Genomic DNA, 24,547 nt, shown 5'->3' on the forward strand with positions numbered 1-24,547 from the left:
ATTTTATAATTCTGAATCATTATGCTTGGCAATAAAAATGTTTAAGTAAGAACCAAGTTGCTAAATTTATTAACTGTGGTTCTCAACCATATGAGAAGACAAATGCTCCCATATCTCTCCACTGGACTAAAGGTTGATTTTAGTCCTTGTGTGTATTACAATTAAATCACATTTTCTGCCTTATCCTAAAAGGATCCCCCATCAATGATTCCCCTTAAGCTAGAAGGTCCTTCTTCTTCAGATCAATATTCATTTTTCTCTTTAAAGGGCATTTGCCATTTCCAGCTAAACTGATGGCTGCCTCCAGAGCTTTTATTTCTCTTTATTCCCTTCCTAAGAAGTTAGATAAATTGGCAAAGCTAATGGAGGAGGCGGGCACAGGGTGGGAGGAGGCCTTTTCCAGCTGGGATTTATGGCTGAAACCAGTCTGTGCCTTCCTGCCTGTGCTGGTGGGGCCTGAGGCCTCTCTTTTGTATCCTCCGGGGAAGGAAACCGATAGCATCTTCCTGGGATCAGGCTTTGAACAAGACTCCTGAATAAGGATCAGATTCAGGGGGAATCTAGGGCCCAAGTGGTACTGCTGGTGGCTGGGGGAGCCATTCAAGTGGAGTCTGCAAGAGGAAGGGCCCCTAACCTGATTAGCACAGACAGGAACTGCTCAGAGCCAGGCATCAGGGAGCAGTGTCACGAGTTCCCCAGACAGCCATCTCATAGGCAGCAGTTTGCTCTAAGAATGGCGGGGGAGACTGGGGGGCAGGCAGTGTAAAAGTGACCTTTAATTCTGCTGATCTGTGGTCTGATTGTCTGAGAAACCACCTGACCTTGGATGGTCATTAGGCTTGAGCCGGCACAGGTCCGTGGACACTGCCACCCAGCCTTGCGCTTCACAGCTCTGCCGCCACACATTTTACTCAGTGTTACCACTACCCGTAGCCAACTTCACAGCCAGTGCCACCCAGCAGTCCACCTCAGCATGCCCAGGGCCAGCCCTTTCCTCGTCTACACCTGTCCTTGAACACACCCTGCTCAGAGCCTCTTGAGTCTTTAATCATAGCACCCTGCGTATCCAACGTCTTCTTCCTTGGACCTGACAGCGTGGGCCCAGAGTCTGGGATTTGGTGGAGATTGAACACATCCGGAATTGTGAAACTGGCTTTGCGCTCAGAGTAGCCAGTCCTCTTAAAGGAGACAGGGGTGGAAAGTCTGACCGTGTGTGCGGGTGACATCCCCAGACTTCGGCTCCTTGCCCTCCCTGGCCAGCCAGTCCCTCCACCTGATGACTTCACAACCCAAATCTCAGTGTTTGTTTTAAACACAGATGGAGCATATTGGATAAGCCTCGTGAAAATTTACCAAGCATCAGCCTGGGTGATTGCTTATGTGGCACTTGAGGGCTGGGTATCTATCAAGAAGGGTCCCAAAGGCATATCTTTAACTCCATAAATTGATTTAATGGGCAACATGGTTATGTGGTTAATCTTTAAAGGTTCTGTAGCCTTGACAAGTTGAAGACTTTCATCTCACTAACGACCGTGAGCTGTTCTGTAAGGGCTCAGATAAACAATTTTACAAGTGGCTCCATTGACCCCGTTCCTATGTGTGAAGTACAGTTTGAGTGTTTGTCCAGGTGACACCATAAACATACTGGGGATGAGAGAGGGTCTGAGAGTAGTCCACTCTCCATTGGCCATGTTAGTGACGTTTATACAAGTCTCCATTTCCTGGCGGGTGTGACTAGACATTTTTTTGCTGCCCAAATAGCTGCCCTCACTTCTATTACTCCGCTGTCCGTGGCTAGACTTGCTTTCAGGGATCGCTGACTTTCTTGGTGGTGGCGATGCAGAATTAGTGCAGTCAGGCCTGGAGAAGATGGTTCGAGCCCAGCAAGGGAAACAGCACTGAAGGGCAAGGCTCTCCTAACCCTGGCCCTGCCACGTGTCCCAGCCTCACTCGTTAGCCCCACTTCCCAGATTAGAAAACTGAGGCAACAGCATGGCAGTGGTTCTTGGTCCTGGGTACTCTGCCTCCCATTGTGGATTTTTCCACCACACCTCATCACTCACTCTCACCTTAGTAAAGAGAAAAAGGTTCACGTTACAAGGGAAACAGACTCTTCAAGGAGCACCAAGGCTTCCTGGGTGCTGGGTTATGATGTGGGGAAGCTGAGCTTGTCTTTGTGGGTCCTGTCCTGAGGGTGGGCCTGGGCCATCAGTGTTTCCAATGGCAGAGACGGAGGCAGAGAGCCAAGGCTCATTATTCAAGTCCCAGCGGTCCAGTACTCTGGGGATAGTTGGTGGAATTTCTTGAGTCTCCTGACAGACTCAAGAGAAGGAGTTTCCAACCCAGGACAAAGCTGACCATGTCCCTTTTCCACTTAAAGGCCCTCAGATTAGCGCCATTGCCCATGAGGACATCTGAGCATCCCAGTGGGACCTCTGAGGCCCCCTGCGGATGGTGCCCAGCGCTCCTCAGGCCTCAGCTCCCGCCGCTCTCCCCTGTGGCCCTGCAGTCCGGTCCGCTGGGCTTCTGGGCTTGCAGCCATTCCCAAGTAGTCAGGCCCTCCTGGGCCTCCACCTCCTGGCCTGAGCTAGTCCCCCTCCTGGGGACTCAGTCAGCCCCTGGTCTTCCTTCTGAGAAGCCTCCAGACCCCCCCAGGAAAGCTGAGCACCCCTGTTCTGCTCCCCCGAGACCTTTGCACATCCTCCACTCTGGGCATTGCCCTCTGCAGGAAAGTAATTACCCACGTGTCCACCCTCCCTCACTGCCCAGGGAGCCCCTGCAGGGCCGCGTCTAATTGTGACATCGCTGACAAGCAGGAAGCCTCGCCCCAAGTGCATGTTCAGCCTGTTTCTGATGACAAGAAGGAAAGATCACAAGCAGATGAAGCTTCCTCCTCCAAGAGGGACCCATCCCCCAGGCCCCCACGGGCTAAGATCCTGCTGAAATGGCTCAAACTGCAACAGCGAATTAGATAGAGACTATTTACATTTCAGAAAGATCCACTGCTCAGATCCTTTTAAAAGAGAACCAAGTGTTTGAAATAACTCAGATTTACAGAAGTTCAGTGAGACCCCAGCTTTCTAGATGGAGACCTGGGCAGGGCAGAGGCAGCCCCCAGGGGTGGGAAGGGGGACATGGGTGGGAGGCCGAACGGGCAGGGCTCCAGCCCCCCTTGCACCCCACCTCACCCCACTCAGAGCAGCTGGGCTTTCACCTGTAAGATTTCCATTGATCAGAAACTAGAATGGTGCTGCTAAAAGGGGATGGGAAGTTGCCCACCATTTAAAGAGTGGGATGCCTGTGGTTGTTTAGCCAAATGCAGAACTTTGCTTTTTGTCCAGAGTCAGACATTGCCCAGAGTGGTGGGTTTCATGGAGGGTGATTGCTTTCAAAGTAGAGGGTCCAAGCATGGTCTGCCTCCCAGGCTGCTTGTATTTGCAAAGACCATGCTTGTGCTAACCGTGTCTGGATGGAGGTCTCAGAGACAGTGCAGCCACCCCCTCCCTTGTCCAAGTCTGTGCCATCTAGCATGACACTAGGTGCTAAGTGATGGCCCATGTAACGGGCACCCAAAAATGGACGTGTGGGGCAGGAGCTAGAGCCTGCAGGGCAGTTTAGGACAGTGGGTGTGGGGGGAGGGCACTGGCAACACCTGGATGGCGCCTCAATGCCTCTTTACCAGCCCCACCCCTCCCACCTCACCCCCATGCCCACCCTGACACCCCATGCCCCTGGCCCCTTCCCTTATCCCACCTCACCACATCTGCTCCCGCTTGGCTCACTGACCCCAGTCACAGAAAGGCTGGATTGGAAGGGGGCTGAGGTCAGCTCAGCCAACCTCCTGTGGGGACACGGGCCCCTCCTTGGATGCCAAAGACCATGAGGTCATGCCCACCCAGCCCACCTCCAGCACTGGGGCCTTCGGAAACCCAGAAGCTGGGCCCCACCTGAGTCGGAGCCCTATTAGAAAGGTTCAACCAGATTGACAGATCAGACAAATGAATTCACAGATGATGGTGGTGTTTACAGCCCTAGAGCCATAGACTGTTAGAGCTGGAAGAAAACCTCAGAATATCTCTAGCCTGGATTTGCCCAAAGTATATTCCAAGGGGTGTAATTAGAAGTTGTTTGGAAAGCCAGGTCCGTGGTCAAATGCCTGTGGTAATGCCGGAGGCAGGAGAGAGTGGTGGATAGACAGAGCAAAGACTGCACTCAGATGGCCTGGTTCAAATCTTTTCTACATAATAGCTGTGTGACATTGGGGGATTAATTAACCTCTCTGTGCTTTACATTCTTTTGTAAAATTGAAATCATAGCTGTACTTATCTTGTAGAGTCAATATGATTGAGTTAATCCATTTAAATGAGTTCACCCATCTAAAGCATTTATCCCAGGGCCCAGCATGCCATTATTATTAATATATGCTGGGCTAAACAAAGCTCTACAGGCTTCTTTCCTGCAGGACTTCTCAGAGCCTTTGCTGTGCTAATAAGTATGGTCATCTCCAAGGCCAGAATGGGGGGAATCTACGAGGCACCATTCCAAATGTGCCCACGGAACCTGTTTTATGTAAAGGGACAGATACTCTATGAGATATACTCTGGGATTCCAGAGCTGGCCTATTTTATCCTGGAAGAAACAGCAACCAGAGAGGTACAATGAGCAGCCCAAGATCACACAGCAAGTGCCTAACAGCAAGGTTGGAACTAGAATAGAGGTGTCCTGGCTCCTTCTAGTATGCATCACTGCTTTCACTTAAAGAATAATGACAATGACAACGACAATAAAATAACTGACATTTACTGCGTGTTTACTTAGTGCCAGGCTCCTTATGTTCATGATCTCATCTGTCCTGCTAACAATTAGGTCAGTGCCGTATCAAACCCTGTACCCACTGCATTGAGCTCAGAGAGGGCAGGTTACGCATCCAGCATCACACAGCCAGTGAATGGCAGAAGTAGGACTCAAACCTGTGTCTGCCTGGCCACAAGGCCCTGGCTTCACCACCACATGGCATGCGTCATGAATGGATGTCAAAGGGCAGGGTTGTAGACCTGAGCCAGGGGGTGGTGCCCCCAAAAAGATCCATGTATCTGGCCTCCCACCCTACTCTTCTCAGAGCCGCTGGATTTGGGGGTTCTCCGGCTCCAGCCTTCATTGCTGGCCTGGGCCCTGGGGACTGACTGCTCAGCACCAGGCTCTCCTGCCAGAGGGTTTTGGCCCAAACTGGGCTTTGGCGGCAGCTCTGATGGAAGCTGCTCTGTGCTGAGAGCCTCTTGTCAGCCCGAGATCAGGACGAGCCCTGGACGCAGCTCCCCCTCAGGGCTCCCTGTTAAACAAAGATGTCACGGTTGTTCCACCAAAAGGCCCCCTTGTCTGAGGCCCTCACAGCCCACGCGTCCTCTGCCCCTGGAATGCCCATCTCTGTCAGCATGAAGAGCCCCTCTGTTCACTGCTGGCTGCTGGGTGAGCGCTGTCTGGCCCAGGGTCTGTGCCTGGGGTGGGCAGCAGGGCACTAGCTCCCCAGGCCTGGCAGGAAACCTGCCCTCTGGCCCTCCTCCCTCCCTCTCCCTTTCAGGGAGGTTGCCCTGGCAGAGGCTCTCTCCCACAGCCCAGATCCCTGGGGACGGTTTCTTTCCTGCCTCCCTTTGCTCCTCCCCATCATTACCCCCTCCTAAAACCCTCCCACCTCCCACCCTCCCACCAGGAGTCCTTGCTCTGCACACGCCTGACCTTCTCTTCTTTCTCCCTCTCTGTCTGTCTGCCTCTCTTCTTCCTCAGTTTTTCTTTTCCTTTCCTCCTACCCTTCCTAGAGAGAAAACAGCATGTATCATGTGTGTGAAAACTTAAACACTGTGGGTGCAAGTTCCACCCAGTCCTACACTCTGGGCATGGGTTGGATTCTGCCACCCACCTTAGCTGTGGCTTCACCTCCAACAGCCTCCGTGTGCCCATCGGAGATGGAGGCAACAATATTCACCTCCAGGGTGAAGCGAGGTGACATTCCCTAGCACGTGCTCCGTGTGTCTTGCTCATCCCTGTGACAATAGGGCCCAGCCCCGAGTCGGGCACACACTGAAAGGCCTCACTGTTGGATGAATGGATGAGTGAAAGGGCCTAGGACAGTGCCTGATGTGGTAGTTGCTCATTAGTGATAATTTCCCTTCTTTTCTATTTCTTGGCTGTTCATGAGGGTGTGATAAGTTAGAGACTCCTGAAAAGCCACGGGCTCTAGAATGAAAGGCCAGGCGTTGTATAGTGTTGTCTTACCTGGTGTTTTGTGGTCTTGTCTTGTCTTGCCTGGTGTGGGTTTGGCATCATGAACGGCCTCCATGGTAGGATGCCTTGAGTTGTCTGATGAGCTCAGAGAAGGATTAAGCTACCACTTCCCTCTTTCTCAACACTAATTCTATTGATGGAACCTTAGACGATATTTGTATTTTTTTTTTTTTGCCCCTTTATCATGTCCCACTGCTATTGGATATTGGGCTTTCTGTACACCAAAACCCTTTTCCTCTCTCCCTCCCTCCCTTCCATCTAACAAATACTTACTGAGTGTCTGCTGTGTGCCAGCCTTGTTCTAGGAGCCGGGGATACAGCAGTCAACAAAACAGAATGAAGGCCCTAGACTTCCATAGACATAGAACTTTTGTTCTAGTGAGGTTTGCCCACCCTTGATGGATACCTGTGGGCAGGCCACATATCCTTGCTGAGGCTCCACTTCCTCATCTGTAACATGAGGATGAGAATCTTGCTCTCAAGAGGCCCATCATGAAGATTCCCAGGGACCACACACGTGGACAACCCACCATACTTGGCACATGGGAGCTGCTGGATCAGGGCCGCTGCATCTGAGGTCGGTCCCAGCGTCTGGGATTGGGGAGCACAGGCGTGTGACAGCCTCCTGTCTGACTGACTGGGAGGCTCCTTACCAGACTTCTACTTCCTGCATTTGCTGACTACTCCAGTTCCAGGTTTTCTTCTTTCTTCTCCTGGCTCCAGTCCTGGGTTCCTTTGGCCCTGTCCATCAGCCCTACTTTGGCAGTGACTTCTCCCATGTGTTTTGATTGAGAGATCATTCCTGGTCCCAGTGCTTTCTCACTGTATTGAATCAAGGGTCTCAGGAAGTGGGAACTGGCCTCACTATATCTCGGACCCCTTGGTGTTGGATTGGTCCATGTCAAGGGTTCCTTGTGCCCCTGGCTGCCAGGTGTGGAGGACGTGCTGGTGTGCAGCATGCACTCTGCCCAGGTCTCAAGGCTCTCCATCATCTGACCCTAACCCTTACTTGCTAGCAACAGACTCTTGGCCAGTCCTGAATGACAAGCTCACAGCTGGCCTTGACTCTTGCTTGACTGTTATCCCTTACAGGATGCCCATTCCTCTCCTCACTGCCTGTCCAAATCCTACAAACTCCTCTAGCCCAGCTTATGCTCACTTTTCTAAGAAGCCTTTCCATACCCTTCAGCCCATACTGTTCCTCCGGGCATCCTCAGCTTGGCCTAAATCTGGCCCCTGCCTACCTCCTATGCCCCCTCTCCCTTGCTCTGTGCACTTGGGCCTCTCTGACCTCATCAGATCCTGGATCCACCATGCTTGATCTCCCCTCCTGCTCCCCAACCAGTTAACTCCTACCCACCCTTCAGAACTCTAGCTTCAAAGAATCCTTGCTGAATCCTGCCCCCAATCTTCCTGTGTCCTATTAAATAAACTCTGTCATAGCACCCGATTCTTCTTGGTGGTAGTTATCAACTTGTCATTAAATAATTGCACAGCCAGTGTTTAGGGAATGTGAATATCTGGTGCAGCTAGAATGTAAATGGTGGGAGATGAAACTGGTAGGATAAAACCTCAGTTTATTGGGCTAAGGATCTTGGACTTATTCTGTGGGTAGGAAAGAACTGTGTCAGGGTTCATGCAGAATGACTAGTTTCTGATGGTCCTGAGGCCTAGGGCTCAAGGGTCATTGTATTTCGTTTGGTTGGCCAGTTGTCTAGTTGGCACACTGGCTGATTGGATTGTTAGCTGGTTGAATAGTTGGGCTGGCTAGTTGAATGGTAGGTTGATTAGTTGACCAGTTGATTAGTTATTTTTATTAGTTGCTTGATTGGTTTGTTGATAAATTGGCTAGTTACTTGGTTGGTTAGTTGCTCGGATGGATGGATGGATGGATGGATGGTTGGATGGATGGATGGGTGGATGGATGGATGGATGAATAAATGGATGGATAGTTATTTCGTTAACTTAGCTGATTAATTAATTCACTGAGTACTTGGCTGGTTGGTTGAGTAGTTGTTTGACTATGTCCTCCATGGTACAGTCCTTGAGCCTCTCCCATCCTTGTTGGCCTAAGTTGACCCTACTTTTGGTTTTCCTATTCCCAACCTCATCCAGTCTAATACCTTTCTTTATTCCACAGGCACTCGTCCGACTGCCTCCTCACATTTCACAGTGTGATGAAGTCTTTCAGTTCTTTGAGGCCAGACCAGAGGATGTCAACCCCCCAAAAGAGTAAGTTGTAGCTCGGGGCTCTGCTGTGGGTTTGGGAGATATGGAAAAACACTGAGGCCAGCCCAGAGAGGCTGAGGATGTGGGGACAGAGGTAGAGGGAGAGCTAACATGGGCAACCAGGCTAAGGAAAGGTATGCAAAGGAAGGCTGCTACAACAGAGTCTATAATCATTATCATCAGAAATAATAATGATTGTGTATGGACTGTTTGCAAATGGCTTTTACCCCTGGCAATTTGTGATAGACATTGGTTGAGACCCAGTGAGTTTAGGTGATTCTCCAAAAGTCAGCCAGCTGGTTGAATAAGTGATAGCTGCAGGATTTGAACCCAAGTTCAAATCCTGCAGCTCCTCGTGGCCCGCTGCCAGCTGATGTGTCCCTGTCTGATCACATGATCTAACTTTGGAGAGAACTGGGGAACCAAATGGGTCTTTTTTCTCTCTGGGATCAGGGGACTCTGAGCTCATGAATCTAGATTCCCCACCCAGCCATGCAGATTTGTCACACACATGACCAAACTCCATCCCCATAGCCACTGTGTCTTGCTCAGAGCGTTCCCCTCACCTACGTGCCACTGCGTATTTTCTCAATTCTCAGTGGAGAGAAATCTCTAGTGTCCACCCAGGAGCTGATGGGTGGAAGAAGGCAGCCAGGAGGGTGTTGGAGGGCTGGGGAGGACTCAAGGGGGTGCTAACTGATCACCTCCCTCTGTATCTCTGTTCCCCTGAAGTCTTTAAGTACCAGGGTGGGCAAGAGAGAGGAAATGGTGTGGATACCACAGAAGGAAGGTAAAGAATGAGACAGAGGGTTTGCCTGGGCACAGGTGGGGAGATACAGGAGAAAGCTCAAGACAAGGCCGTTGCACTGCCCGGCTCCTGAGGGCCACTCACAAGGTGGTCTCTGTGTATGGTGCCCATGAAGGTTACGGAGTGTGCAGCCTGCACACCGATATGTGGCAGCCCTGCCTAACAGAGCCCTCTCTTTTCACCCATGCTGTAAGACCATCGAGCCTGAAATGCCCTAGGCTCTTTGGGGAGGAAAAGGCATTATCTGGCTTAGAGACTCACCTGGCCTGGTGAAAGCCATCTCCATTGCTGGCTGCCATGGGCTTAAGAAACAAGCAAACACCATGAACCATCAGTGACTCATCAGTGACTTGGCTCACAATAAGAGCTGTCAAAAGCCACAGGGTATAGGATACAGAGTCTTGAGTTCCTGTCACGACTCTGCTTCTTACTAGCTGTGTAATTTCAAGGCAGGTCACTTACATAGTTTGCCCAGCCCTCCATTTTCTCATCTGTAAAGAGGAAATAGTGATTCATCTGCTCTTGCTACCTCCATGGTAATGTGTGAAACTCCAATGAAATGAGGTCCGGGAAACAGCTTTGTAAATGACAAAATGAGATGCAATTGCTTGTTCACATCAGAGGGAGAGGCATTTTTCTCACTGTACCTCCTTTGTGTCAGGCTTGTGAGAGAGGTTTGCACCAGGAGTTGTATATTCTTATCCTCGCATTACAGTAATGGAGACTCACAGCTGGAGCCTGGGATTTGAACCCAGAACTTTCTGGTCCCAAACAGAAGGCCCATACTCCTTCCACTGCTTCCACTTGCCTCCCTGGTATTTAGGAGAAATTGGGGGCAGGGATGTGGGTCATGATGCCTTTCAGTGCCCCTTTCTGTCCTCCTTTCTCTGTGCCCCTGCCCCTTCCCTCTCCATGCTCCCCGGGCAGCCAGCACCCCTGGGTCCACAACTGGCCCTGCCCTTGCCCAGCCCTGGTGACCTCTCTGAGCCACTTGTTCTCCTTCCTTTCAAGGGAGAGAGGAGGTGCTCCTCCGTGGGTGGGTTGTCGCAGGGATCAGATGTGGTCATGTGCCCCAGGTGGGAGAAAGGGGTCCTTGCTGGCCAAGCAGATGAATAAATTAGTCCTTGTTCATGTGTCAGCCCAGAAGACCCTGGAGGAACAGTGGTGTGTGGACTCAGCAAGGCAGCGTTCAGAGTTTGCAGGGCCGGGCTTTGGGATCAGGCCCTGCCACAGAAGGCTCTGTGACCTTTGACAATTTGCTCAACCTCTCTGCGTTTCTGTATTCCCATCCCTAAAATGAGATTCTGTTGAACTCATGGGCTGATTATGAGATTTACTGAGATAACATGTAGCACCTTGCCCGGCAAGATGCACGTAGTAAGTGTCCAAACCTTTGTGGAAGGCTGTGGAACGGAACAGAATGTGGCTCAGTGCATGTTCTACCCCAGCAGAACACAGCCTGGCTGCTACAGGGAGGGATTAGAAAGCATTTGGCCTGTAAGTCACCATGGCAGTAGGGGGTAGCTGCCTTTTTCAAGGTGATACCAGCCACCTGGACCAGTTCACAACTGATTTGGCAAAAGATGGGCCTGGAAACAGGACCCCTCTAGCCCCAAGACAGACCCAAGGCTCTGGAAATGGGGTCAGCAGTGGTCAGCAGTTCTGAAAGGCTTCTCCTCCCCGGCCCAGCCCATCTCCACTCCACCCCAGGACCTGCCAAGACAGACCTATGCCCCACTGCAGAATGCACTCCCCAGAAAAGAGCCCTCCCCCGGTGTGGCCACGGCTGACAGGCTCACCCTGCATATCAGCCGGGCACCAGCATCTCCCTCCCTCTCTGGGCTGCCTGCACCTTCCCAGGCCACCTCCATCCTGAAACAGAAACAGGGGATCAAGTAACAGCATATTTTGACTCTGGGGCGACTGTGGAGTGGCTTATCAAATTATCAAAGCCTGCGGATTTAATTGGAATCTTACAGATAACCCCTGGGCTCTTTCAAGTGTGCTGTGCAGGGGCCCTCGAGAATTCACAGGGCTGGGGCGGGGGGAATGTGTTCCTTTTGAGTCCTGCAGTGGGAAGACAAGATCTGAGACAGCCCAGCCCTGAGGGGGCAGGTGAGCCGCAGGCCAAGCCCCCGTGGAGAGCTGGCCCAGGTCTTGACTCTAGAGGCTGCTGGGAAAGGATGCTCTTTAGGACGCTTTTGAGGAGCTGGGCACAGAGCAGCCACAGTGGTGTCTCCTTCTCATGTGGCTGCTTACGGGCTCCGTCCTCACCTCCTCTAACTCCTAACTCTGGCCACTGTGAATTGCCGCTAACCGGGTGCAGGAGCAGTGCTGAGCGATTCTTGGGCACCTCACTCAGGCCCCAAATCCTGGTACCTGTTCTAGGTCCATCTTCTTGCTTCCATCCAGACTCTGACCAGGTCTCACCCGGGCTCCGCTGCTCCTGCCCCGGGCCAAGCCCCCATCTTCTCTCTCCTGCTTTGCTGCCAGGCCTTCCCAGCTGCTGGGCTCACCCTGCCTCCGTTCTGGCCCCCTGTGGAGTGTTGTCAACACAGCAATAGGAATGATTATTAACAATGTATGTCAGATCGTGTCTCCCCTCTGCTCAGAATCCTCCAGAGGCTGCCACGTCCACCCCACTCCTGACTGATCCCAGCCCACGCGGGCCTGCTTGCAGATTATCCACCCCACCAGCCGAGTTCCCACCATGGGGCCTTTGCACGGGCTGTTCCCTCTGCCTGGAACACTCGCCCCCTCCCCAGGAGGGCCTCTTTGCCTGTCCCCACACCTCCATCAAGTCTTCTCAGTGAAGCAGTCCCCGACCCTGCTGTTTATAATCATTGCACCCCCTTGCCCCAGCACTTGCTCTCCCCCTTCCCAGCTTCATTTTTCTTCCTAGACCTCGCATGTGGCCTGTTCATTCACTTTGTCTATCGTGGGTCCTCCCGCCAGGCTGTCAGCTCCAGGAGAGCAGGAACTTGCTTCCGTTCTGTTCACTGCTCCCTTCCCAGTGCCCAGAACAATGCCTGGCCCAGAGCTCAAGAAATAACAGCCGAGTCTCACTCGGTCGTTGTTATAGTCTTCCGTGGTGGGTATGACAGTGATGTGATTTTACAGGGGGTTAGGGCTCAGGGAGATGCAGCAGCTTGGCTGGGCCAAGGTCAAACCCGGCAGGCTGGCTCCAGACTTAAGCTTTCACCACTGCGCCATCCCATCCTCAGCCTGGGGCTCCTGAGGTTTTGCCACCTCCTCAGCAGCTGCCCCACCCCACCTGGGGCAGGTGGAGACAAGCCTCGGCCCCTTTGACATTTGTTTTCCTTTTGAGGATGGTGTGTCCTTGGAAAGCCAGCAGTTGACTTGGTGTGTGTGTGTGTGTGTGTGTGTGCGCGCGCGCGCATGTGAGCATTTTGATAGGAAGGGAGGGGAGCAGGAAGGAAAAGGAGCCTATGGGTCACCTTTGAACTCTACATGCTGTTATCTCATGTAAATCTCAGGATACCCCATGAAATTGGTTTTATCCCATTTAACAGATGGGGTAATGCAGGCCCCAGCAGTCATGTGGCTTACCTCAGGCCACACAGCCAAGAAGCAGGGTGGCAGGACTTGAACCTGGGTCTTTGTGCCTCGGAACCCTGGGTGCTGTCTCATCAGGCCCCTCCTCTCCACCCTTAGTGTGAGCTGAGCCGGAATCGCCCCCAGCCCCTGGCCCATTGCCCCAGGGTAATGAGGGCAGAAAAAGCTGACAGTGACACTTCTTAGCCTTTCCTGCATGGGTTCTGTGTGGATTCAGCCATCCATGTGGCTCGGGTTGGGCTCCCCCATGATGCGGAGGGGAAACTGAGGCCAGGGGAAACTGATGCTTCCCCCTTGTCACATGCTTATCATCCCACTGGCCAGGCCTGCTGTTAGCCACTGGCCTGGGTGCCTGCAGCCGGCAGGGACCCCTCTCAGGTGACTCAGTGTCAAATGGCACCAGTGGCACATAGTAGGCCACTGTTTTGGACAAGCAGAGTCTGGGCTCCTCCTGCTCCTTGCTGCCCCCTCTCTGCCCCAGGCCTAGTTGGTTTCCTCAGCTCATTTTGTCCAGAGGAAGCCAGCCAGGATCCCGGGGAAATTCCTGAGGTAGCATGAGAGGAGTGGAGCCCTGCTGAACAGGTTTTTGTTCTTCAGCCCTGGGGCCCACAGAGCCACCCTCTGTTGTGGCCTAGAACAATGCCCCAATGTTCTGGGGGAGTCGGGGTGAGAGGGGATAGGCCCCCGGCCAGATCAGGACCATCCCTGCCCCAGCCTGCCCACAGGGCCCCCTTCCATCCGGGCCTGAGGGCTGAGTGGGGAGTGCGGTGGGAAAGCCCCTGCCCCCTCCCCAGCACTGCTAGTGAGGCAGATCCACCCCCACGTCCCTGCCCTCCGCGGTGTCCATGCCCCCTGCGGGACTCTGGGGCAGGCCAAGAAGAAAGTGAGGCCGAACTACATGCTGTCCGGGGCAGAGCACTGGGTCTGGGGACTGGGGTGGGGGGTGGTTAAGGTGACTGAGGGCTGACCCTGGGGATGCTGAGAGAAGCTTCCAGGAAAGAGGCCAGGGAAGGGGATGAAGTGAGATCCAAAAAAACTCACTCTTCTGCAAGGTGTCTCTACCCTCTCCTCCCATTTATATTTTGGAAGTGGTTGTCTCCTCCAGGAATGGGTGGTAAACTGGCGGGATCCCAAGGTGGGCGCCTCGAGGCTGTTGCTGCCCTTCCCCCGGGGAAGGAGGACCAGGAGGACAGAAAGGACTTTGCCAGCCCTGCCTCGGGGACCCAGCAGGAAGACAGAGGCTGTGTCCTCGGGGTTAAGACGGTGTGTGGCAGTGCCACCCACAGCAGCACTGGGGAATTGGGGAGCCTCCTCCAGGAGCCCTGACATTCTCAATCCCAGTTGAATTCCAGGTCTGGCCTGCTCCAGAAGGCAGGTGGGCCGCTCTGCTTGCATCTGGCTGCCAACGTCCTGGGTTAGAATCCAGGCTCCTCTGCCCCAGCCTGCTCCAGCTGCACGTCCCAGTGCTGCCGAGGTAACCTTCCCTTCACGCCCACCTCCTAGGGCCCTGGCAAGAGTTAAATGATGTGTGTGGAGGACATAAAGGCGCTGAAGAGGAGGTGACCTCCTCTTCCCTTCCCTTCCCTTCTCTGGGAGGCAAGTTGAAGGTCATGCAGGGATTGGACAGACCAGTGAACTCCAGTCTATCACTAGGTTGCAATTTTGAACTGAATTAAACTAACTCCAGAAGCAGTGATCAGAGCACCCAGCTCTGCTTGTGAGCTTGAACGGATCACTTCTTCAAATCTTGCGCCCCCATCTGCACAAGGGCTACAGAGCCCACTCGGCAGGATAGCTGTGAGGGCCGAGGGAGCACATGCCTGTAAAATGCCTCCTGGAGTGCCTGGCCCATCACAGATGCCCCGGAAATGGGAACTTTCTGTTCTCCTTTTCTTCTGACGGATGCATGGACACCGCTCAGAAAAGATGGGGTGAATGGCGTCAGGTAGAGCTGAAGGTGGGGGCTGGGCTAAGGGTCTCTCTGAGTCCTGCCAAGCTGAGGCTTGGCACTGACTGTGGGGCAAGGGGCCCCTCCTGGGCCACAGGAACCTGGTTGCCTTCTCTGCTCCCACACCTCCAGGCACCCTGCTGGCTACTGGGGACACCAAGGCATCCCCGTCCCTGTCCCTCCCTCAGGGACTGGTGGTTTGTGAATTGGGGTGGAGAACCCCCGCCCCATGCTTGGCTGAGTCCTGGTCAGTGGGACAGCTCTCTACACCCCGACAGGCCCTACCACCACCATCAGGTCAGCAACACGAGCCACACTGTCCCTCCAGTCCCCTCTGCCACCGGTTGCAAATAGCCTCTGCACGCTGATGGGCAAGGGAGCCAGCTGGACCTAGAGGCCGGGGGGCCATGGGACTGGGTGAAGAACAGCACAGAATTTGATGTAAGTAAACTCTGCCCACCCCTGGCACAGGCCTCTTCAGCCTGGGTGGGCAGGTGGCAGGGAGCTGCCCGCAGGAAGCTGTGTCCAGCCCACTTGAAAGGGCTGTCTGCTCTGAGGACAGGACTTCTGAGGCCCCGCTGCCATGCTGGGTGGGCAGCTGGAGGGAAGCAGGCGGAAACCACTCGGCCCATCTGGCTTGTACAGCAGAGGGCAGTGAGGGCCACATCTAGGGAGAGAGGAGTCCTCTGCCCTCAGGGGCTGGCACAGGATTCTCGGCTCTCCCAAGAGGGTGTGCAGGATAGGCTGGGTCCCTGTCGTTTTCTCAGGCCTGTGCCATCTGTTTTTCCTGGAAACCTCAGCTCTGGGAGGATAGTCCTGGCCTGTAGGTGCCCAAGGGGCCCACTCCCTGGCTCCCAGTCCATGTGGTGCTTTTGGAGGCTCCACCTGGAGGGCTGAGCTCCCCACAGAGTCCTCTGAGGCCTGCATTGCTGTTAGGCCATGTTTGAGCTCAGTCTTGGTTTCCCCTTAGCTCTCATTGTAACCAGTCCCCTGGTTAGCTATGCCCTCCATGGGGAGCCCGGCAGAGCTGAACTTCAAACTTAGGTCTTCCAGCTCCCAGACCAGGGCTTTCTCCATGTGCATCCTGGCTGGAGGCCCTTAGTGGTGATCTTGGTGCCAGGCTCAGGGGTGTGGACACAGACGTGGCTCAGCCCCTGCCCATGGGGAGCCTGTGAGCGAAGGGGGTGAGGCAGAGAGGGGCTGGCTTCTTCCTGGGGGGGGGGGGGGCAGCAGAGCATGATGGGAGAGAGCCAGGCTCTGGCTGGAACCTGGCTCCTCACCCCCCAGCCTGCCCCACACCTACCATGGGGCCTGGGGATTATTTAAACTCCTAAAGCCTCAGTTCCCTCACCTGGACCTGTAAAATGGTGTTTATAACAGCTGCCGACTCAGTGCGGAATGCAGAAGTGGAACAAGCCATTGTACAGGTGCTGGCCGACCAGGCAACAGGAGCCCATTCAGGTGGTCCCTGGAGGTCCCAGAGGCAGCAGCAGCCAAGCTGAGACAGAGGCAGGAGCCAGCTACTTAGGGGGAGGGGGCAGAATGACGATCAGGGGTCCCTGAGACTGCGCAGTTTCAAGGACTTGGAAGACAGTCGGTCCCTCAAGAATGAGGGGGGTGTGCCTAGGGCTGAACCGAGAGGAGAGGGGCCTGGAGCTACCACTGTCCAGCCAGGTGACAGTCATTAACCTTTTATGCTTCAGCATCAGATGAAGGGGCAGAATTTGGGGGTCTCTGGGGTCCCTCCTGGCTTTGACATTCTGTGGTCCTATCAGGATCAGTAGGCTGCAGTAATAGTCCAAGCATGTGATAGAAATAGTCAGATGTGGAAGGGACAAGCATTCTGGAGATCACGTGGACCCTTCCCCTTCCCAGGCACTGTAAGGTGGTCTCGGGGGTGACTGGAGTTTAGGCACCGCCTATACCTGGGTCACTTGGAGGGCTGTAGCTCATGAGATCTGTGTGAATTTGTCTCCACCTTGTGGCCACCACAGGATATTACCGCTGTTAGCATCTTGGCAGGAGCTGGCAGATTCCGCTAATTGTGCCGAACGTTGTGCGGGACCCTTGAGCATAGTTGATCTTGTTGAACGATTAGTACAGCTCTGTGAGGTTAAGGTCTCCGTTTTAGGAAATGAGGACCCTTCGGCTCAGAGAGGTTGAGTGTCCAGTATGTGTCAAGAAGCTGGATTCCACCCTTCCAAGTCTAATACTCCGTCTCCTGCACCCCAGCTGGCCCTACAGGCTTATGGTGGAGAGGTGTATAGGCCATGGCCAGGGGATCTGTAGCTTGCAGATCACAAGATTGCCCCCCTCTTCTGACAAAAGGGCGGAACAATTGCATAAGGACTGCACGGTTGCTGTGATCACTACTTGAGGGGGGGGAGGTGTGGATGAAAGTACAGGTGAAGGCACTTGGCACCTTGGGGGCCACTTAAGGGGAATCCAGGCTGGGCCCCACCTCTGAGAAGGTACAAGGCTCAGAGAGGCTGCCTGCTCTGGGGTCAGACGCTGAGCAGGGGGAGGGGTGTAGCCTGCTGCTGCAGGTTCTGCTGACCTGACCCAGTGAGACTGGTTCTGGAAGTGTCCCACCGACTGCAGACTGGCCCTGACTGCCGCTGGAATCTGAGATCTGACTTTGGCCATGGACCCAGCCCTGACGCCAGCCCCAGACCAAGCCCTTAACCCCCCCACCGACTCTTAGATGGGACCCATTGTCACAGGAGGAATCTTGAATCCAGAGGGCATGTGGATGGCCACCTGCGGACACCCCCACACCCCCCACCCCTCAAACACACAAAGAACCCTAAACTCCCACCACCAGAGGCTGTCTTGGCTGAAGCCTAGCCCAGTGGTTAGGGCCAGAGGGCGACTAAAAAAAAAAAAGTCTTGAAGTATAATGTATATACTACAAAATTCACTCATTTCAAGAATTTAATTCAGTATAATTATTGGTACATTTACAGAGTTATACAACCATCACTTCAATCCAACTTTAGAACGTTTCCATCACTCCAAAAAGATCTCAGAGAGAGGTTCTTAATTCTTTCCAAACTCCCAGGTTTAGGAGCCTGGTTATCACTGCTTCCCTCTGCACCTCTACAAGAAGAAATGTGTGTTCCCCGGAACCGACTGATCTGTTTTTAGACCTTTCAGTGGTTCCAGCTGCTGCCTGGCCTTGCACAAATTGCTCAATAACCCAGGAGTGAGGCCTGCTTGGCCTCTCAGTGTAGCTCTGAGGTGGACCGACTGACAGAGGGGCCCAGGCAGAGGGTGAAAGTGCCAATTCCAGTGGACCCCTGCCCTGCCTATTGATTCCAACAAGCCAGCGGGGTGCCCACCTTGGACCCCAGCCCCAGCCCGTCTGGCCGGTGGGAAGGGTGCTGCTGCTGCAGGCTTACTTTCCCCCAAGCCTCCCAGAAGGTCAGTGGGCACAGGCAACAGCCCAAGAGGCTGAGCCACCAAGACGCCTGACTTCCTAGCCAGGGAAGTTCCAGGCATCCCGGCAGGCCGGCTGTTTAGCAGAAAGTGCCTGAGGAGCTGATTGGCAGCTCGCCTTTTCACAATTCCCACCCCCCTCAGGATGCTTTCGGGAAGGAAGTTGGCAGTGAGGTTAAGAGGGGTGGCCTTGGAGCCCCAGATCCACACTCAGCTCCTGGCTCTGCCCCTCGCCAGCTGTGTGTCAGGTGGGGGACCCTTTAACCCTCGCCTCAGCTTCCCATTCACCCCACCTGAGCCTGCCGCCCCTCCCACCTGCACGGGGCTTCTCTCTGCAGCCCTGACCACAGGGGTAATTAAACAGTTTGACCTCTGCCCTGGGCGTCGCTGTATCCTGGTGTTCACCTGACGGCTGGAACACAGTGGGTGGGTTGGGTGACTCTGAGCCTTACGATTCCCCACGAGGAAAACAGGGACAATAACAGCAACTTGTAGGGTCATTGTGAGTTCTGGAGAGAAAAATCGCTCATACTTACTGCGTCTCACCATGTGCCAAGGCATTCTTATATGCAATTTACACGTTTAATATTTAAAGTTACATCCATCCTGTGAAGTGGGTACAGTTATGTTCCTGGATTTATGGATAAAGCACGGAGGGCCCGCGTGGCTCATACGCGGCGAAGGTGGGGTAGGGCCCGGGCATCCCAGCGGGAGCCGCCGCCTGCCCCTCCACGAAGCTCCCAGCAGGCACCGCAGCACGCGGACATAACCAGCGTGACCCACTGCGACTACGGCTATTGCTGAAGGGCCGGGCCAGGGAGATGCCGGAGGCCGGACTCACCCACTCTCCCAGACGCTCACCCCTCAGCCTGCAGCTGCACAGGGTGGATTTTCTGGAGCTGTCAGGCAGCATCTCCTGGCAGGAGGAGAAGTTTGGCCAAGTCACAGCCATCAGAGTCCAACGGACCCCAGACCCCTCATCGTACTGACGGGGACTGCAGCCAGTGAGGGGAAGTGTATTTCCTGAGGTCACTCAGTGAACTGGGACTGGAACCAGGTTTTTTGGACTCAAAGTCCGGCACTCTTTCTGGCTCTCAGAAGTGTTCATAGCAGATTTCCTCCTGCGTAGGAGGCCTCTGGAGGACCGAGCTGGATGCTAGAGTGGGACAGGAAGGAGGGCTGGTGCTCTGGAGGGCCCAGAAAGGAGCTCAGCCATGGCCAGGTCTGACAGTTTGGCAGAGGCAGGCTCCTATTCGAGAAGGCAGTGCCTCCCAAGGTTAGTATCGGAGAGCGCCCAGCCCCTACCCCGAGCCCGCTGCCAGAGGCCTCCACATCCGAGAGGACACCTGTGAGCCTCACCTAGTCAGAGAGACCCGGGGAGAGCTGCGGTGCCATGGACAGCCGCCTTGGGGCCCGAGGACCCACGTTGGCCCACACCTGCAAGCCTAGATAGAGCCCCCACTGCGTGACACACACTGGGATTGTAACAGGCCAGAGGGAAACACTTCATGCCAGGAGCAGGGAAACAATTCAGGACAGGGAGGTATCACTGTTTAGAATCCTCCAGAACTCCAGAAGAAGATCTGGGAACACAAGGGTTCCAGCCCAAGCAGTTCGTTTGGAAGGCCATACCGGAAGGCACCATGAGGGAGTGAAGGCGGGGAGGGCAGCCACAGCTGTGGTGGCCAGCTAGCCCTCGGGGCAACTGGAGCACAATCCCACAGGGAACTCTGGGAGCCAAAAGAACTGGGCCGCAGAGCTGTGCCATCCAAGGGCAGGGCATGGGGTCTCTAATGGCCACACTCCTGCTCCCCCTTCACCTCCCTCCAGGCCATCTCCAACTAGCAGCCAGAGAGAGCTTTCCAAAAAAACTTGCCACTGTGCTTAGGATGCCCTCCAAAGGCCAGCTGCCCCCCAGCTTCCAGGTCCCCCCACTCCCTTCCCCTGCCCTGCAGGCTCTTCTTTAACCCTTACCTCCTCATGGCAACCTCCTCTTGCCTCTCCACCTCACAGCTCTTATCCCCACTTACTGATGTGCTTATTTACCTATTCCCCACCCTTCCCCCACAATGTAATATAACAGGTGCTCAGCAAATAATTGACGAAAAGAGTACCTTAATTTGTAGAACAGCTGGTTGGTGCTACAGGGAATCCAAGATGAGAGAGTTGGCAGCTGCAGGGCTGGTGGGAAATCCCACCCCCCCACCTCCTCTCACCCTCCGCCACCCCACCCCACCCTCAGCTCAGAGGGCTCTGGGGCTGAGTTTCTGTAACTAGAGTGGATACCACCCATCGCGGGTCAACCAGTGTGCGCCTAGAGTCCCCAGGTCAGCACTGACTGAAGCCACCAGGAGATGGCGTGTCGGCAGCCCAGCCCAGTCAGTCCCTTTGGTTCCTCTTCCTGGGAGGGAAGACTGAGCAGTGCACCAGAGACACTTGTTAAGTGTCACGAGTAGTGTGGAGACAGGGGGCCCAGTGGAGATACTCAGACTGGATGTGCAGGCAGCTTTGGAGAGGGAGGAATCTGTGGGGTGGGTGTGCTGGGCAGGCTGGACTTGGATGCCAAGGGAGGATTTAGGGACCAAGGGGGAGGCAGTGAGCCAGGCAGGAGGGTGGGCAACATGGAGGCCGGGTGGGGGGCGGGAGCAAAAGGAAAGGAGGAAAGGTGCCACTCACAGGTGTGGCAATTGTGAGCCCAAGCTGGTGACTTAACCTCTCAGCACCCCAGTTTCTGTGTCTGAAAAAAGGGGGTAACAATAGTACCTTCCCCTAGAGTGTCCTAGAGAATAACTGTGGTAATGTACATGAAGCAGGCAGTGCATGCCCAGCATGTAGCACTCAGGGGACACCCGTTGGGTGACAGGGTGGAGGATGCATCATTTCCTGGGCACACCTGCCTCTGTTCTGGGACTTCACCCTACCAGGGGAGGTGGCAAAAGAGGTGATACACCATTGGGGACCATCAGTGGGGGAGGAAAGGGGTGCACCTGATGCGGGAGGTCAGCAATAGCTGAGTGATGGCGTACAGGCTCCCCTGTGACGCTCAGTGGTTTCCATGGCAACTCTGGGTGACGTCACAGAGGAGGGAGCCCAGGAGGCTGAGACCTGGGCAGCTGCTGAGCACACCCTCCTAACTGCCAGGAAGCACACCAGTCGTCAGGATAGACTCTGCTTCAAGAATGCTCGAGCCCTTTCACACTTTACACAAACCACTTACACTTGCTGACCTGTGTGGAGTTATCAGGGAAGACTTCCTGGAAGAAGAGGTGCTTCCACTGGGCTTTGCTGGTAGGAGAGGAAGGCAAGACAGAGACCGAGGGTCTGCCTGTGGCCGCCCTGCCAGGCAGCAATCGAGGGCAGGTGGAGGACGGTTCCGGATCACGCCACAGCATCTGGCCGGCCCCTCGGAAGCATTCAGCAGACAGTGTAGTGTGCCGGACCCCGTGCTGGGCCTGGGGAGCACGGTTCCTGCCCTCGCGGAGCCTGCAGTCAAGTGGAAGAAACAGACAACAAACAAGGGAATAGCAGCAAAGACATAATGGCAATGGCAGGCGCTACAAAGGAAAAGATCAAGAACAGGTGCCGCGCTAGAACACGTTTTGGGTGGTGTCAGGAAGTGGTCTTAGGCCAGGAGCTGAAGGAGGGGTGGGAAGTCAGAGGGAGACGGGCTGCAGGACAGCGTGCCCCAGCGTCACTACACCCACAACCTACAAAAGCGTCGCTCCGAGAAATGGCCTTGCTGGTGGAGGCCTCTGAGGCTCTGGAGACTAAACCTGCTCCACGGTGGCCAAGCCATCAATGAGATGCAGACCCAGCTGCCAGCATCCTGAATGGTCACTTCATGGGAGAACCTCCCAGCAGTAGCCCAGAAAACTTAGCCACAGCCACACTGTAAGGGGGGCTCAGAATCAGAACCCACTGGGCATTGCATGAGCATCTGGTCACGGACGATGCATCTGTGTCACCAGCCAGGCTTCCTCTGCCTGTTGGCCGTCCTCACAGCTGAGTCAAAGTTGCGACAGCCCTAAGAAAGTGTCTGGAACTCGGTGTCGTGTTGGAGTTCTGGCCCTGAGCCTTTGCCTTCCTTTTACTTTTCTCCCCCAACCTCCCCCTAATGATTTCGCTGATGGTCCTGGATTTTGTGTGTGTCCTTCTTGGCCACAGGTGGCAACTGAGTAGTATCGTGGTAAGGACTGGAGCCCTAGACAGACAGCTTGGGCTCAGATCCTCTCTCTATCACCCACAAGCTGTGCTACTGTAGGCAAGTTACATGCTCTCTCTGAATCTTCCATTTCTCCTCTGTAAAATGGGGATAAGAGGATCTACCATGTAGGGGTGCTGTGAGGATAAAAGGCTCAGTCTGGTACTTGGCATAATTTAAACATTTGATAAATGTAGCAATGATAATAATAATAATGGCGATGACGTTGATAACAGCTGTCCTTGCCTTCCCCTGAGTGGGAAGGGCTGCAGTAGTGACTCCCACAGACCCGGCCCACTCCTGCCCTCCCCATTTCCCACCATGCTCTGAGGCCAAGGGCGCCAGGCCCACGCCCTCAGGGAGCATCCCTCCCAGTCAGCAGAAGCTCGGAAGCCATGGCACTGCACTCGCATCTGGAGTGGTGAGCAGCGACTTCACTGTCATTGGAGCCAGGCTGACAAGAGAGAGCTGGTTCCGTGTTGACGGGAACTCTGGAGGCAGGACAGTGTCACCCAGGACTAGGGGCCCGATGCTGGAGGCCTCTTTGCAGAAGTTCAGGGGGGGCCAGTCCAATGCCTTGCTTCTCCCAGTTGAGAAAACTGAAGTGCAGAGAGGGCTGCTGACACCCAGGTCACACTGCCAGTTGGGACAGAACACAGCCCGAAACCCAAGGCCGTGGGCCCAGGCTGACTGACCCCAATTTGGTATCTTTTGGACCCCTCGTTAGACCCCCTCCTCCACCTGGATGCTCTGGGAAGGCAGCTGCCCCACCCTTGGGAATGCCTCAGCCCATCCCCAGCCCGCCTGGGCCCAGGCTGACCTAGGGGCCATGCCAAGTTTCCTGGGCACACAGACACTTGGCTGAGGGGCCCCTTTGTCCCAGATTTCAAGTGCTCACTGTGTGGAGCGTGGCGGCCGCCAGCCCCTTTGTGAAGCAGACTCGTTAAGTCAGCTGCTTGGGCCAGCAGTGAGGGGGATCGTGGCTTGGCTGTCACTCCCGTTGCCTGGGATCAGTGAGGAACCCTGGGAGACCCATCCATCTGGTAGAGGCTGGAATTCCTGGGGAATGTGAAAGTGGTAAGAACTGAATCATTCCCAGGGGGTTCGAATCCAGCTCTGCCACCTATCAGCTGTGTGGTCTTAGGCAAGTGGCTTTACCTCTCTGAGCCTGGGTTTCTCCATCTGTAGAACAGACATCCCAAGCCTTGGCCCAGCCTATTGGTGCTGGCCAGGCCAGTCTCATCACCTCCTTCCCAGCCTCTCCTCTCCCTGGTCAGTGCCTTCGTTTGGCTGTGCTTGGCTGGAGCTTGAGTAAACCAAGTCCCACAGTGTTCTCTCAGTGTTTCACCTAAGAGCCTTGGTTCTGCCACAAAGAATCCAACATTTTCTAATCACCTACTACGTACCAGCCAGTGAGCTAGATGCTGGGGAGCCCGAACTGATCGACACCCAGTGTTGTATGGCCAAAAACTCAGATGTTTTGAGGGCCCCAGGTTACCATAAGTGACGGAGCTGGCAGAGGGAGTGCTGGACAGACTGACCCACTTCCTTGAGGGGACAGCCCTGTCTTGGTCCCAGCAGTTATTCTGAAGATTTTTTTTATTATGAGAAACCAGAAATCTAGATCTTCATGTGAAATTTCCCAAATTCTAAAATTTGACAACTGATTCAAACGAAAGCACACACACATACAAACGTGTACATGCTTACACATTTTGTTAGTCAAACAAAACCTGACGGCACCTAATTCCAACCTTTGAACTAGGTTGCACTATCCAAGTACAGAAGCCACTAGTGACTGTGGCTAGTTAAGTTAAAATTAAATTAATTCACATTAAATAAAATTGGAAATTCAGTTCTTGAGTCACACTAGCCACATTTCAAATGCTCAACAGCCTCAGTGGCTAGCAGCTACTATATTGAATGGCACAAATATAGAACATTGCCATCATCACAGAGAATTTCACTGGACAGCTCACATTAGGGCATCATAAGGTGGGTGTTGGAGGTAGAATTGGGGCTGTCAGTGCCATAGGGGTCTAAATTCAGAGCAGGCTTTCTGGAGGAG

At 54.2% G+C, this 24,547-nt stretch overlaps 1 protein-coding gene across 1 annotated transcript in view; it reads left to right on the forward strand.

Annotated features, from left to right (window-relative positions):
* The window catches only part of SH3PXD2A (SH3 and PX domains 2A), a 246,976-nt gene that overhangs the window by 134,653 nt on the left and 87,776 nt on the right, over positions 1 to 24,547 (forward strand). Inside the window, 1 exon segment of the mRNA XM_037804143.1 lies at positions 8,420 to 8,511. Within this exon segment, the coding sequence (XP_037660071.1) occupies positions 8,420 to 8,511 (92 nt within the window).

This window comes from Choloepus didactylus, chromosome 15, assembly GCF_015220235.1.
Source record: "Choloepus didactylus isolate mChoDid1 chromosome 15, mChoDid1.pri, whole genome shotgun sequence".
Lineage (NCBI taxonomy): Eukaryota > Metazoa > Chordata > Mammalia > Pilosa > Megalonychidae > Choloepus > Choloepus didactylus.